Below are 15,779 nucleotides of genomic sequence, written 5' to 3' on the forward strand. Positions count from 1 at the left end.
TGCAATTAAGACATACAATCTTACAAGCCTAAGTAGATAAAAATAATTAAATAAAAGGACGTATGCAGATTTGTGTCCTTTCTTGCAGATGGAATGGAGAACCCAAAAAATAAATTAGTGGCCACACATGTAACAAAATGTCTGACAGACAGAATGTGAACAGGTGACATTTTCCCATAATAATATTTCCATACTAGAAAAAGCTTATCCTATTGAGGTCGTCCCTTCAAGACAACAGTCATTGGGGCGTGGTACTGGAGGCCATGTGGCAGTTTGTTAAAGTTACTAAGCTTTATGAGCGGCTATGAATGACTTGTGTTTTTCACAGTTAGTCAGTAGGTGGCGATAATGGGGCCTTTTCCTGGCCTTGATTCACCATTAAATGCCAGACGAAGAAGAAGAAGAAGCTTATCCTATTGAATATCTGCCTGCCTCATAGCTGTTAAAGGCACAAGAGCCCTGCTTTCCCCCATGCCAACCCTAAATCAAAGCCTAGACTGTAATCCTGTTCCCACTTCCCTGGGAGTAAACACAAAGAGATTTACTTCTGAGTAGACATGTATACCACTGTACTGTAAGTTATAGTGAATTCTAAATGAGTGCTTTGTCTTTAACTCCTGCACAACAGGAAACATGCCTAAGCCTCTTTGCAAAGTTTTCACATTTTGCATTTGCCATGTTTTTTTAACATCTACTTGCATTTTTTGTGTAGTAGTATTTGCAGAAAATAACTTCTAAGAATACCTGATCTCAGATGAACCCACTACAGGAAACATGCATGTGGGTTGCTAGGAAAAAGGAAGAGCAAACTACAGGGATTCCAAAGACTAGAAAATGAAACAGAAGCAGGAAAGGTGTACTAAAGGGGAGTGGAAAACAGTAGTTCTTAGGACCCCAGGAATTCCTATCACCAGTGTTCAAGCAGCTCAATCACAACTTTGACTTCAGTCATTGATTAAAAGCACTGGAAGGTGGGAGCAGTTGGCTAATGCCACACAAATCACTTAGAAAGGTACCTACACGTGTTGCAACATAACTTTCTTTCTAGGAGACCTACAGCAGCTCCCCTTGCTTACCTGATTGGATTGTTCCCTGTTTCCATCAACACAGAGCCCATGTTCACAGAGAGCAGCAGATCCTCCTTGACAGTCATCAAATGTTGACAGACAGTGAGGTCCATAGGTGTCTGGTGTACAGGTGCAGCTTTTGGAGAAACAATGAAATAACATTGTAACATCCTTCCAGACACCTGAAGTCTGTCCTTGATCTACCCAGTATTAACCAGCCTTCATACAATGTGTTGACGTTATTTTGTATTAATTTGTACACATATATAATGCACGTTTTTAAGCATCCAGAACACTGAAGATTTTTTTTTTAAAATCTCATGAGTCCAGAGAGTATTCTGTTTGATTTTCTTGAATTACATCAAAGGCTGCCTCTACTTGAAACAGCTAGTTAACGCAAGTGTTAATGTGTGCATTTGGATCTGGTCCATTCCTTGTTTCCATTAACCTGAAGCCATTCCTTCCATTTCCAGTGTTCAGGCTGTAAGTGCCATTACTTTTGTAACCTGAAAGAGCACCACACCCATATAAAATGGAGCTATCATCAGGGTTAGGGAAACTCACAAGGTTTGCAGAAGTTCACAAATTCTTTGGCAGGGGTGACCCCTCGTCTAAACAACCCATGTCCTGTGGTGGTGTTTTTTTATGCATTTTCCAGCATGTCAATCCAATTCTTAATTTCCTCATACTAATTTAGGTTATATACCAATAACATGGGCACTATCAGACTCCCTGGCAGACTGGCTCCACAGAGCTTTGAGAACAATGAAGGGAATTCTTCTTGAGCATTGGAAAGCAATGACTCTAATGTGTGATTCATAACTAGCTAAGTAAACTTTGCTGCTCAGCAATTTAAGCAAGTAGTGGTCTATTTTTAAAAAGGAGACATGATTGTCTCTTTCATAGTATGTAGCAGCACTGACCACATTAGGATATATTATTACATCATTGGCTGGTCTGTAGTAACTCAGCAAAGATTTCTGATTCTCAGTTGTTTACCAATAGCAACAACAAAAGCCCCTCTCCCCAAAACTAGGCTAGTAAAATCCTTGATCTGCGATAGCTCAGACATAGATTTGTTTCTGTATGCCACGTCCTAGTCTAATCTCAGCCAGCAACTCCTCCATAGAGGACCCAGCCTTCCTGATGACTGATGATCCAGGTGAGCAGACGGAGGCCCTGAACATCAGCCCTGAAGTCCGTGAGGGGACCTCCCAACACCTATTTCCAGGGGATCCTCTGGAAGGACCCTCTGGGTGGGTTCCTGGCCCACCTCCAGCAGGGGAACCCCCATCCAAATCAGAGGGGGAGGTTGAGTCCACTCCCCAGCCCACAAGAAGCTGGAGCTATCAGTCACAAAAGAGGTACTTCCCCCTTCTCTCCACCCTGACGTTTTCCTTATAAGGCAAGTTTGGAGAGAAATGTTTCAGTTTTTGCAGATACTGTGTCTGCAGCATTTTTCTTCTCCACATCTCCAAAGCAAAGCATTTCAGATATCCCTTTGAGGTTCATAGCACTTCACAGCGATCCCATTTTGGCTCGGTCAAGCCCCAAACCTGTGTGAAGCATCCCTGTTTCAGTTCCTGATCTGGGATTCATCCAAATCTTTTGCATATCTCTACTTCCTCCTGCCTGCCAATAGCAAAGGTCAATGCTGCACACCTCGATTCCATTACGGACATGTAGTCTGCTCTGAGACTTGAATATATACCATTCTAGCAACCTCAGAAAGCCAGTGTCCAGCATTCATAGATTTAAAGCAGATGTGGAGCTCCTTTGGCCCTCCACATTTATTATTTATTTATTTATTTAATTTCATTTATAAACCGCCCATAGCCAATGGCTCCCTGGGCGGTGTACAACATACAATAATACAATAAATGAACAAAATCACAAATAAAAATACAAATTCATAACAACACTAAATAATATTAGCATAGCTAAAACATTAAAACAGTAAAATACATAGAAATATATTAAAATGCCTGGGAGAATAGGAAGGTTTTAGCCTGGCGCCGAAAGGATAGCAGTGTAGGCGCCAGGCGTACCTCCTCGGGGAGACTGTTCCACAATTCGGGGGCCACCACCGAAAAGGCCCTAGATCTTGTCATTACCCTCCGAGCCTCTCGGTGAGACGGTACTCGGAGGAGGGCCTTAGATGTCGAACGAAGTGTACGGGTAGGTTCATAGCGGGAGAGGCGTTCCATCAGATATTGCGGGCCCACACCGTGTAAGGCTTTATAGGTCAATACCAGCACCTTGAATCTGGCCCGGAAACAAATCGGCAACCAGTGCAAACGGGCCAGAACAGGTGTAATATGTGAGGACCACTTGGTCCTCGTCAGTAGTCTGGCTGCTGCGTTTTGCACTAGCTGCAGCTTCCGAACCGTCTTCAAGGGCAGCCCCACGTAGAGTGCATTACAGTAATCCAATCTAGAGGTCACTAGAGCATGAACAACTGAGGTGAGGTTGTCACTGCCAAGATAGGGGTGTGGTTGGGCTACTAAACATGTTGCTGAACTACAACTCCCATCAGCCCCAGCAAGCATGGCCAATGGCAGGGAATTATGGAAGTTGCAGTCCAACAACATCTGGAGGGCCAAAGGTTCCACACCCTTGTTCTATGTCTCTGACATGTCGCCTGTATACAGGGCCGGTGCTATCATTAGGCCAACTAGGCAGCCGCCTAGGGCTCAGAGCTCAGAGGGGTGCAGTACTGACCTTTGAGGGGCACAGTTTTATACAGATTAGTTTTTTTAACCATTGGAAAAAATGCAACTAAAATAAATTTAGCAGTTTCAAGTTTTGTGCTTTTCATTTTTTCTACAAGACATCTATTTTTGAAAATTGAAGTTAGCAATTTTTTTTTGTGGGGGTACAAGTAGTTAGCCTTGCCTAGGGCACAAAATAGCCTAGCACCGGCACTGCCTGTATAAAAAAACCCCAAATAGTTGCAAACCCTTAAAACAATGGCCTGGTGCACACTTCATGGTAAGATTGTGGTTAAGCCTTTTTCTCCTTTATTTATTTGTATTTTCTCCAAGGAGCTCAAGGTGGCCTTCATGGCTCTCTCCCTCTTCATTTCATCCCCATAACAACCCTGTGAGGTAGGTTAGGCTGAGAGGCAGTGACTGGCTCAAGGTCACCCAGTAAGGTTCATGGCTGAGTGGGGATTTGAACCCTGGTCTCCCAAGTCATAGTCCAATACTCTAACCACTATACTACACTCCTTAACCATGATGAATAGCCATGCTTTGTTCTTGGCTCCAGATTATTGTTATGGGGAAAAGAGTTTAACCACGATCCTGCATTCATACTAAGGATGTGCTAGAATTCCTCCCAGTTCGGATTTGGCACTGAATTTTCCATTAATTCTCTTATTCTCAATTGCTAGGACCAGATTTTAATGTAGCGAATTTCCGTGGCTATTTTTGAAAATGGACTTTAAAAAAAAATCTGCCTCTAAAACATCAATTGTCAGAATGAAAATTTATCTATATTTCCTTTTAAAATAGCAATATTTCTTCAAAATATCAATATTTTAAAAGGAAATATCAATATTTCCATCAAAATATCAATATTTCCTCTAAAAATATTGATATCAATTTTTTTCTGAGCAGGAAAAAAAACAGGGATCAGTAAAAGCAGATACAGAACAAACTTGAATCGATGCCAGCCTGTTAGGTCAACAGAATGCTTTCGAACCAACATCGGACAACAGGACCCATCCCTAGTTCAGACAACACACTGTGCCAAACCTGGCTTAGCTGCTGTGCTGCAGTGAGCTAAAAGACTGGGAAGGAGGAAAGCAACATTCATGCATTCACACTAAGCCATGATTTGGCCTAGCATTACATGCAAACAAGGTCTCTATATAAAATGTCAGAAGCTTTTAACTGTACATTCACAGTTACATTTCATTGTACATTTAACTCTACATTCACAGATGCCTGTTTCAGTGGTAGCCAGAAATCTAGATTATTAACTTTACTTAGTGCTCTACTTTCCACGTTAGCTGGTTGACTTGATACATTAAATGCAAGCTAAATTGGGTTGCTGAGCGCTGCCTCCAGTGAAGTGATACTGATTAACTCAGATTTCAAAGCTTTAATGCTTGACTACCCCCCCCCACTGTAATAAAAGAATGGCTTGTCTTTTAACAGATTGTTGATTCCAGACAGTGGTTCTTATTTCCTGGAAAACGTGTTTAGAATCGGAGTGTGGGACTCGGTAAGCATGAAGCTCTCGGGCAGATAAAGCAAAGCAAAATCACCCAGGTTAAAAAAAAAAAGTTATTTGGCTGGCACTTCATGAAAGTGACCACAAGGCTCAAATGACTAGTCAAGCAGATTTCCAAACATCAAGTCCTGCACTGATAGAACTCTCTGAAGAGGAATAAAATACTACTGTGTTTTATCTATTTGAATAAAATATTAATTTATTGCTGCTTTCATGCTGTCCAGATCAAGGCTTGTGAAACTGGGATGTTCAACAAGACCATAACAGTCTCAACAGGACAATAAATGAATGAACTATTTGTTGAGCAGTTTTCTATTTTTCATTATTTTTTGAAACATTGTTTTGCAGTGAAATGTGATACTGTTAAGAAAATGCCAGATAGGAAGCAGGAATAACATCTTTAACTGGAATACTGTATTCTATATTGTTCCTATAGTATTTTTCTGTGGACAAAGTAGTGTAAGATCATCTTGTCTACTTTTAGACAGTACATTTTGCATACTGAACAGACTGTAGCCCAGATGAGCAAATGAAGCTGTCATACTGAGTCAGTACTGGGACATCTAGTTGCAGTGTTATCTATTCTGACTAGCAACAGTTCTCCAGGGCCCTTCCAAGCACTGTTACATGTGATTAGGGATCTGTCAGTTTCTGTTCTTCCACTTTCTTATTCATTTCCCATTCTTAAATTCAGTCCTCTGCGTTTATGCAGCAATTTCTCATAAAAATTCATCAGCATTTTAGTGTGAATTTCTCTGAATAAACTCATTTTTGTCTGACTAACGTACATAATTTTGCAAGCAATTTCCACTAATATAATGCATTTCTGTATGTTATTTTCCCTAATACATGCATTTTTCTAAATATTGTTTGGTTGGAGAACTGCATCACAACATTCAGAGAAGTGTGAATTTAGAAAGAGTGGTTGTGTTTTGGTTCACGTACTGTTCCAGAAAGTGCGAATTAGGTAGGTATGCCTTTAAATGCAAACTGAATCAAATTTCTCCCGCATCCCCGCCTGTGATCCCTTATCTGTAGATCTCAGGGATCTGTAGAATGTAATACATTGGAGGCTTGTCCATTAGGGCAAATGGGCCACTGCCCAAGCAACCACAGCCTCCTCCAGACCTGCCTACCTTATTCCTTACAAGATACTGACATCACAATGACATCAGGTGATTAAGCACACTGAAGTCCTGAAGCTGGTGTGCCTGAGGTTTCAGCACAGTGGGGAACTTGCACAGTTGATCCAGTAGGCTTTGGTGTTACTGCCCATCAGCTTTCCCTTGCCAATGCACAACTGGTAGTGCACATTAAGTCACCTGCTTGTGCATTGGCACTTGCATCTCTGCCTTCCCCTCGCATGACATCCCATAGGATGGGTGCGCTTTCATTTGGCCTGCGGTTCAGAGATTCTCCACCCCCGATGTATTTGTTTTTAGAGCTCTCCTATTTTTATTCACACATTTATTAGTCACACCATTTGACTTACTCTACATTTGGAGTATCTGCGATAACATCGAAACCTGGTTGTAGGGTCAAATCAAAGATCTGTTGAGCCCTGTATTTTATTTTTTAGCAGTAGTCATCCAGATCATATAGAATTATAGCATTTATAAACTTGGAGGGGATCTGCTAAGTGCAGGAATCTTGCAACTACAGCATCTCTGACAGATGCACCTGTCTAGCACCTACTTCAGGTGTGGGAAACCTCTGACCCTCTAGATGTTGTTAAAACTCCCAAACATAGCCAATAGCCAGGGATGATGGAATTGTAGTCCAGCAACATCTGGAGGGCCCAAAGTTCCCCACACTCAATCTACTTAAACACCACCAGCAAAGGCAAGCCCACCACTTCCCGCAGCAATCCAACAGCTCTCACAATTAGGAAGCTTCACCTAATATGTAGCCAAAATCTTCTTCCTTGCAACCCCCACCCATTAGTTCTAGGCATGCCCTCTGGAGCAACAGAGATGCCTATAGAAAGTTGCATACAGGGCATAAAAATTATGTCCTTGACAGTGGTGTAGTGGCAAATTCAGAAGTGCAGGGTCCCTTCATATTAGTCAAAGCGATGCCCCCCCCCTTTTGTGCTGGGTTGAGAATGAGATCTTTGTTAATGCCTTCTCCCACAACAACAAACATCCCTACAAGCCAATAAGCATGAAAGGGTAGAGTGTTACCTACTGAGAAGAATCTTCTCAGTGGCTGACCTCCTTTCACTCCAATTAGCAGGGAAGGACAAGGAATCAGAGCATCATAGGATCATAGAATAGTAAAGCCGCAAGGGGGCTATAAGGCCATCGAGTCCAACCCCCTGCTCAATGCAGGAATCCAAATTAAAGCATACCCAACGGGTTGCTGTTCAGCTGCCTCTTGAATGCCTCCAGTGTTGGAGAGCCCAACATGGAAGCATACTAGAAGACTGTTCTCAGTGGCTAACACACTCCCCTTTCGTGCTGATTGGCTCATAGGATGCTGGAGACACTGGGACCCTGCTCCCAAAAGAGTAAGGGGTCTAAGACACATATACCCCAAGACCCTAAATGACTATACCCCTGGTGGTTGTTTATCCTTTGTTCCCAGTATCTGATAATCAAGGATATAATATCCCTGAACATGGAGTTTCCTCTTATTGATCACACATAATAGCTATTAGTAGAGCATGGATTTTGCTAATCCTCTTAAAAATGAGCTCCCCAAAAAGAGCTGAGATTGAAGCAGTAGCCATGTTTGCATGTATTGGTTGACAAGAACCTTAACTTAATAAACCATACTGTGCATGAGCTATGGTCTGACTGGTCAGTGGTGGCCAGTGCCCATTGAAACTGATGGGGTGGAAAGCAGGAAGGCCAATGGTAGGTGGAGCCAGAGCCAATGACAAGGTGGAGCCAACTAAGGCCAGTGTGGTCTCCATCCTCCTCCCTGCTGAGTTCTGCAAAGGCAATGTTGAGACTAAGGAGGAGGAAGGTGAGAGCCAGTGCTACTCCCTGGACTGGTTGGCAGGCAGGTGAGGGCTAGCTGAGGGCAGACAGACTGGGGTTGGTGGGGCAGTGGCCCACATACCCTAGCAGAGTAGCCTCCACTGCAACTGGTCTCTCTTTGCTCCTCCTTTGCACAAGCTGATAAACCAGTAAGGGGGTAGCCTAGTGTTGAACTTGAGATCACTAGCCAGCCTTAAACATTGTTCATTTATGAATCGTGGCTTGTTAGGGAGAAACAAACCACAAGTCCTGGTTTGGATGTAATGCAAAGCTATCCTCTTCCTGGTTTGTTTTACATGTTGGTGCCAGGGAAGGAGTGAAGCATGCAACCCATTCACGGTATGATTCTTGGCTATCTGTCACATGCAAAAGTGGCTACAGAGTCATTGAGAGATGTCTCTCCATGGCATATTGTAGTGAGAGTTGGACCACTGACCCACAGAAAAAGTCAGTCAGGGGCTTCACCAATGGTGTGCAGCCAGAGCTAAAAATGGGTGGAGTTTGCAAGACTGCAGGATTGTATGGTGCTTTCAGTAAGGACGTAAGATCTTGATCAGGCCATTGGTCCATCTAGTCCAGCATCCAGTTCTCACAGAGGCCAACTAGATGCCTATGGGAAGCCTGAAAGCAGGACCTGAGCACAAGAATGCTCCCCCCCAACTTATGATTCCCAGCAACTGCTATCCAGAACCATAGTACCTCCAACAGTGGAGGGAGAACATAGCCATCATGGCTAGTAACCATTGATAAACTTATGGTCTGTGAATTGGTCTAATCCTCTTTCAAAGCCATCCAAATTGGTGGCCATCACTACTTTGGAACCGAATTCCAGAGTGTAACTATGCACTGTGTGAAGAAGTACTTTCCTTCTCTATTCTCCCACCCTCTCTTTCTCTCTCCCTCTCCCTCTCTCTCTCTCTCTCTCACACACACACACCACACACAAAGTGGAAGCGAAGGCAATTCCCAGAGGGGCTGACCAGACAGCAAGAAAGTGCCCATGGTGTCAAGAGTGCTGGATGGCATTCCAGTAATGTTTTGTAATCTTGTATGCCACTTTGTATGTGGCACAGACATAAAAGTAGGGTAAAATAATAACAAAAAACCAGACCTAAATCGTATTGAGACTTGTGCTGAGTTAATTTGTGTAAAGCTTCCAAGCCTTCCAAAACATGAAGAATGTCAAGCAAATATTTGCAGAGGGAAGGATTTTTTTTTTTGCTGTTGTTATTATTCTAAAACCAAAATGCTTTGCAGAGAACTCTGGCATGCAGTCTGTTCGTGCTGAGAAAGCATTGTCAGGAGTTTGTGGTGGTGTTTTTTTACCAGCTAGCTACTTTTTAATAAAACAAGGAGGCCTTTAAAACAAGGCCTCTTTATATTATTATTTAATACATTTATACCCCACCTTTCTTTTCATGATGGAAACCCAAGGCGGCTTACATGTGGTTCCCACGCAGTCTCTCTTCCAGGTGCTGACCAAACCTGACTCTGCTTAGCTTCAATAGAGAGCTAGTCTTATGTGGCTTCAGACCATAGCCTGCAACCTGTTTCTCTTTCTTGGAGCTAGAAGGGCTGCCTGAAAAGGCACTTGTCAAATGGTTTTTTAAGAGCTGGATGAGATTGACAAGCCAGACAAGAGGTGCTCTGACCTGGTTTTGTACATTAACAGGCTACTGATCTGTGTACATGTGTTGGATGGAGGGTCTGGCTGACACACATCTTTTCTCTTCCCTGTACTATCAGAGGTAAGGTTGCTAGGCTCAGGGCCTGAGAATGATTCTGTATCTTTAAGAGAAGAGAAAATTCAGCCAAGTGCAGGTTTTCTTGCAACACAGTAATGGAGAAAACCACATGGTGAAATTCTCCCTTCCCCCTGCACAACTTTTAAAGATACAGAAGGATTGGAACATAATTATCCTTTTGGATTTTGCATTTCTTTGAATTTTTTCTCAGTTTTTATTTAAAAAAAGACCAAGATGTGTTAAAAATGGATGCTTTAGCGTAAAATAGGTACCTAAATATGTATTGAAGTATAAATTTTGATATATATTTTTTAAAAAATGGAATGGAACAAAATTATGAGTGAACACATTCAAAACTGTCATGGACCAGAAATGATCAATCTATCCGTGCCCTGACCAGCACTAGAACCATAGGGCAAGATTGACTCCTCTACTTCTTCCATGCAGGCTAGAATCTCGGCTAGATTCTCATGCAAGCTAGGTATGTAGAATGCTATCATGCACAAAAATATTATTCGGGCTCTTCCAGATAATCTATTTGTTGAGCATTCATCTGGATTTGCTTGCACAAAGCTTACACAGAGATTAGGCTATGGCTGGTCTTTATTTTGCAACTAATCTGATTTGTTTGTGGGGTGGTTATACGACAATAAATATTCATCCTGATTTCCTTGTAGGGTATTTATACATCTCCCTGTTAAACATTCATTCATTCATGCCCAGTCACTTTCCTAATTACAAGTCTTTTTTCAAAGTGCATTTTTCGCAACAGAATACGTAAATCCACTTTAATTGCACAAGCCTAAATTTCCAGTATGCGCTTGAATCCATCCCAAAATTGTGACAGTCTGAAGACACCCTTAATTTTTGTAACTTGCATGTTAGTAGCACTCAGTGATGCTATAATGAACATCTACATAAAGACATTAGGAGGAGTTACCTGTAGCTACCCAGGGCATTTACGCATGTTGCTCCATTCTGGCAGCCCAGAGGTGTCCCAGCATAAATCTGGCATTCATTAACATCGACCAAACAGGACGGTCCCTGAGAACAGAGAGAAAGCTAGCTTATTTCCTGAGTAAAACAGACACATAATGGGGTCCGCAGAGCCAATATGATGTTATAGAATTTCAAAAGATTATAATGCAGCATCTGGCTGGCTTGCAGCAATGCTTCCCTTTCTGAACTCTAAAACAAAACACAGTTGTTTTGCTGTCCCTTGCTTGTACATGGAAATATAGCATGCTTTAATTTAATTTAATATAAAGCATAGGACCATTATAGTGGAGCTTCTCCTTGGGAAGTGAAATCAGGCACCATTAGCCCTCAAGCTACTGGTGCCAAATATGCAAAGGAGCACATGTTCTCCTAAAGGGGTTATTCTACATAGGAGCCCATTTGTGAGCTGCCTGCCTTAAATACTATACTACCTACTAATGCAGGAGGTTCAGATAAATATCCACGTTTACTTCATTTTCTTTTCACTTCCTCTGTATGAAATTGTAATTTTGTAGTTGGTGGTGGTAGGTGCAACAGATAAGATGAACCACTTACAACAAACCATTCCCACCTATTGTTATACATTACTCAGCTGATGGCAAATTTGCATGGTAAATTTGCATGGTCATTTGAAAAATTAAAATCCCTTGGGCTGGGTGGATCAGACTTGCTCATGAATGTTTTAATAGGATTGTTTCATTATATATTTTTAATTTATGGATATTTATATTTTGCTTGTGTAAAAGTCTTTCTTTTTTAACTTTGCAAACTGTTTGTTGTTGTTGTTATGTGCCTTTAAGTCCATTACGACTTATGTCACGAACCATCCTGTTCAGATCTTGTAGTTCAGGTCTGTGGCTTCCTTTATGGAATCAATCCATCTCTTGTTTGGTCTTCCTCTTTTTCTACTCCCTTTTGTTTTTCCCAGCATTATTGCCTTTTCTAGTCTTCTCATGATGTGTCCAAAGTATGAAAACCTCAATTTCATCATTTTAGTTCTGGTTTAATTTGTTCTGGTTTAGTTCTAGTTTAATTTGTTCTAACACACAATTATTAGTCATTTTCACAGTCCATGGTATGTGCAAAGCTTTCCTCCAACACCACATTTCAAATGAGTTGATTTTTCTCTTATCCACTTTTTCCACTGTCCAACTTTCACATTCATACATAGAGATCGGGAATACCATGGTCTGAATGATCCTGACTTTAGTGTTCAGTGATACATCTTTGCATTTGAGGACCTTTTCCAGTTCTCTCATAGCTGCCCTCCCCAGTCCTAGCCTTTTTTCTGATTTCTTGACTATTGTCCCAATTTTGTTTAATGACTGTGCCAAGGTATTGGTAATCCAAGTTCAATGTCCTTGTTGTCAACTTTAAAGTTACATAAATCTTCTGTTGTCATTACTTTAATCTTCTTGACGATCAGCTGTAGTCCTGCTTTTGCACTTTCCTCTTTAACTTTCATCAGCAGTTGTTTCAAATCATTACTGGCTTCTGCTAGTAGTATGGTATCATCTGCATATCTTAAATTATTGATATTTCTCCCTCCAATTTTCACACCTCCTTCATCTTGGTCCAATCCTGCTTTCTGTATGATACGTTCTGCATATAGATTAAACAAATAGGGTGATAAAATACACCCCTTTCCAATGGGGAACCAATCTGTTTCTCCATATTCTGTCCTTACAGTAGCCTCTTGTCCAGAGTATAGGTTGCGCATCAGGACAATCAGATGCTGTGGCACCTCCATTTCTTTTAAAGCATTCCATAGTTTTTCATGATCTACACAGTCAAAGGCTTTGCTGTAATCTATAAAGCACAGGGTGATTTTCTTTTGAAATTCCTTGGTCCATTCCATTATCCAATGTATGTTTGCAATATGATCTCTGGTACCTCTTCCCTTTCTAAATCCAGCTTGGACGTCTGGCATTTCTTGCTCCATATATGGTAAGAGTCTTTGTGGTAGAATCTTGTGCATTACTTTACTTGCATGGGATATTAAGGCAATAGTTCAATAATTACCGCATTCCCTGGGATCCCCTTTCTTTGGGATGTATATTGAACGCTTCCAGTCTGTGGACCATTGTTTAGTTTTCCATATTTCTTGACAACTTTTTGTCAAAATTTGGACAAATTTTGTCTTAGTAGCTTGCAGCAACTCTATTGGTATGCCATCTATTCCTGGTAATTTGTTTCTTCCAAGTATTTTAAGAGCAGCTTTCACCTCACATTCTAAAATTTCTGGTTCTTTATCATACAGTTCCTCCGTGAATGAATCTGTCATCCTGGCATCTTCAGTGTATTGCTTCCATCTTCCTTTTATTTCATCTCGGTCAGTCAGTGTGTTTCCCGGTTGATTATTCAACATCCCTACTCTTGGTTTAAATTTCCCTTTCATTTCTCTAATCTTTTGGAATAGGGCTCTTGTTCTACCTTTTTTGTTGTCTTCTATTTCTATACAATAACTATTATATAGAGATATTAATGGTTTAGATGCCTATTTTTGTATAGATAATGGCTAATATTCAATTCTAGTCCCACTTGGAGTAGACCTATTGAAGTTAATAGACATGGAGTAACTTTGGTTCATTAACTTCAAGAGATCTCCTTTGAGTAGGGCTTAGTTGAATACATCCCAATGATAACAACAATCATTGCTTCAGAGCTGCAGTATCAAGCAGTTGCATGTCTGTAAAGGCCATCACAGACACAACACAACTTCTGTGTCCCCTCAGATAAGATAGATCTGATCCTAAATAGGTTTCTACTGGTGGGAGTGTTCCTTGAGTGGGTGTAGGATGTTCCAGACAGCAGAAGAGACCAGGGAGGCAGCTTTCACTGATTCCACCCTTCCCTGTGCAATCTCTTGTGCTGCCCTCCAGTCTGCTCAAGATGGCCCATGGAAAACCCCCTCCGCACATAGTAGATTGGCGCATTCGGGAAACAGCTAGCTTCTTCGCCTTGCCTTGGTGATTGTTTGCAGTTGCAGACTTGTGATCCCCTGCTTGCACTCTGAGTGGTACAGTGCAGGTCATGGTATGGGGCACCATATTATTTTGTTGCACAGATAAGCCCATATGAAGGAACATAGGTAGTGATGGCTGTGATGTTCCTATATTAATGTATATATGGTAAGTGTTGTTGTTTAGAAGATACATGGTAAGTGGAGTGAAAGAGGGGGAGTGAATGGGCAGTAGAATGCTAGATGATTGGCTGAGTGTTTAAAATGGCTGAACGTATAAAAGGAAGAGTGAGAGTGGAATCAGGGGGGGAAGAAGAGAACTGAGTGGGTTGCTTGGTGGGGTTTAGAGAGTTGTTTGACAGGAGAGAGTGGAGAAGGAGGGAGGTGGAGTTCGGATTAGTATTGAGTAAAACCATATGCTTATGTGCTTTAAGAAGAAATCTTGTTAATCTTGTTAGCTTTGTTATCTTTAATAAATACTTAATTTAGTTTACCAAAGGCCTGATCCTTGACTGGGGTTTCACAGACCAGAAGGGAGGGTAAGGTAATGACCAAGGCTGAAGGGGAACTGTAACAAATGGTGGCAGCGGTGAAGAGAATAACAATACCAGTATTCAGAGTCTCTGGGAATACTAGTATTAGGACGTGACTGGTGGTTGCCTAGCAGGGGGATCTGTTGAGATCTGTGCTAGAGCGGGGAGAGAAAAAATAAAATAAAGGACAGTCCGGACTGGTGGAGTCCCTGGTGGTGCCTAGAGACAGGCAGTAACCACGAGCAGGTAGGAACCTGACAGGGAGAGCCAGGGAAGGACGCCTCACACGTGGTGGCAGTAGCGGTGGGATACGAACAACAGAGAATCCAGATACGAATACTAGAGAATCCACAACAGTGGTGTGGCAAACAGAAATAACAAAACAAGATTTCTTGTGAGAGTGACTGGCAAAGAGTGTGTGGCAAAGAGTGAGTGAACTCAAACACCATGGCTGAATATATAAAAATGAAAAGAGAGGAGCTGGTGGAGAAGTGCGTAACATTCAATTTACCTCACGAGGGTAAAGGGGTAGATGAATTGAGGGTAGCACTTATAGGATTTGCAACTGCCCAGCAAAAACAACCTGTCAGAGAAGAGACCCCAGAAGGATATTTAAGCAATCCCGCTTATATAGAGTACTTGAGAGAGAAGTTGAGGATGGAAACTGAGAGAATGAGGATGGAGGCTGAGGAAAAAGACAAACAGCGGGTCTTTGAGGCTGAGGAAAAAGACAAACAGAGGGAGTTGGAAACTGAGAAGTTGAGAATGGGGTTTGAGGAGAGGGAGAAGCAACGAGCAGTGGATGCCGAATTACAAGTAGAAAAGTTAAAATTTGAAAGAGAGAAGTTTCATTCTGATGAAACAAGAAAGGACAGAGATGGAGCAAAAATAAAAATTACTCCGAAGGACTTTGCTGTCTATGAGCCTGGTCAAGATCCTCAAATTTACCTCAGCACCTTTGAAAAAGCAGCTCAGTTGTGGGGGCTACCTGAAGATAAATACATGCAGTATTTATCAAACCTGATTAAAGGGGAATTGGCTGAGGTATACCAATATTTCCCCTCAGACAAGCCCGTCACCTATGCTGAATTCAAAGAAGCAGTGTTTAAAAGATTCAGACTGGGGCCTGATTATTTTAGAAAGCTTTTCAGAAATTGCCAGATACAGACAGGGAGGTCTTTTGTGGAGCAGGGGGCAAAACTGATGGACATATTTGGGAAATGACTGACAAGTGCAAAAGCTCAGTCTGT

The 15,779-nt window shown here is 41.8% G+C and overlaps 1 protein-coding gene across 1 annotated transcript in view; it reads right to left on the reverse strand.

The window, feature by feature from the left end:
- Window positions 1–15,779, reverse strand: part of CUBN (cubilin) — a 221,950-nt gene that overhangs the window by 189,417 nt on the left and 16,754 nt on the right. Inside the window, exons 6-7 of the mRNA XM_061585684.1 lie at window positions 10,976–11,079; window positions 1,077–1,203 (exon numbers count right to left, since the gene is read on the reverse strand). Of these exons, the coding sequence (XP_061441668.1) occupies window positions 1,077–1,203; window positions 10,976–11,079 (231 nt within the window). The remainder of the gene's footprint in view (window positions 1–1,076; window positions 1,204–10,975; window positions 11,080–15,779) is intronic.

The sequence above is a fragment of the Rhineura floridana genome, chromosome 10 (genome assembly GCF_030035675.1).
Source record: "Rhineura floridana isolate rRhiFlo1 chromosome 10, rRhiFlo1.hap2, whole genome shotgun sequence".
NCBI classification, from domain to species: Eukaryota; Metazoa; Chordata; class Lepidosauria; order Squamata; family Rhineuridae; genus Rhineura; species Rhineura floridana.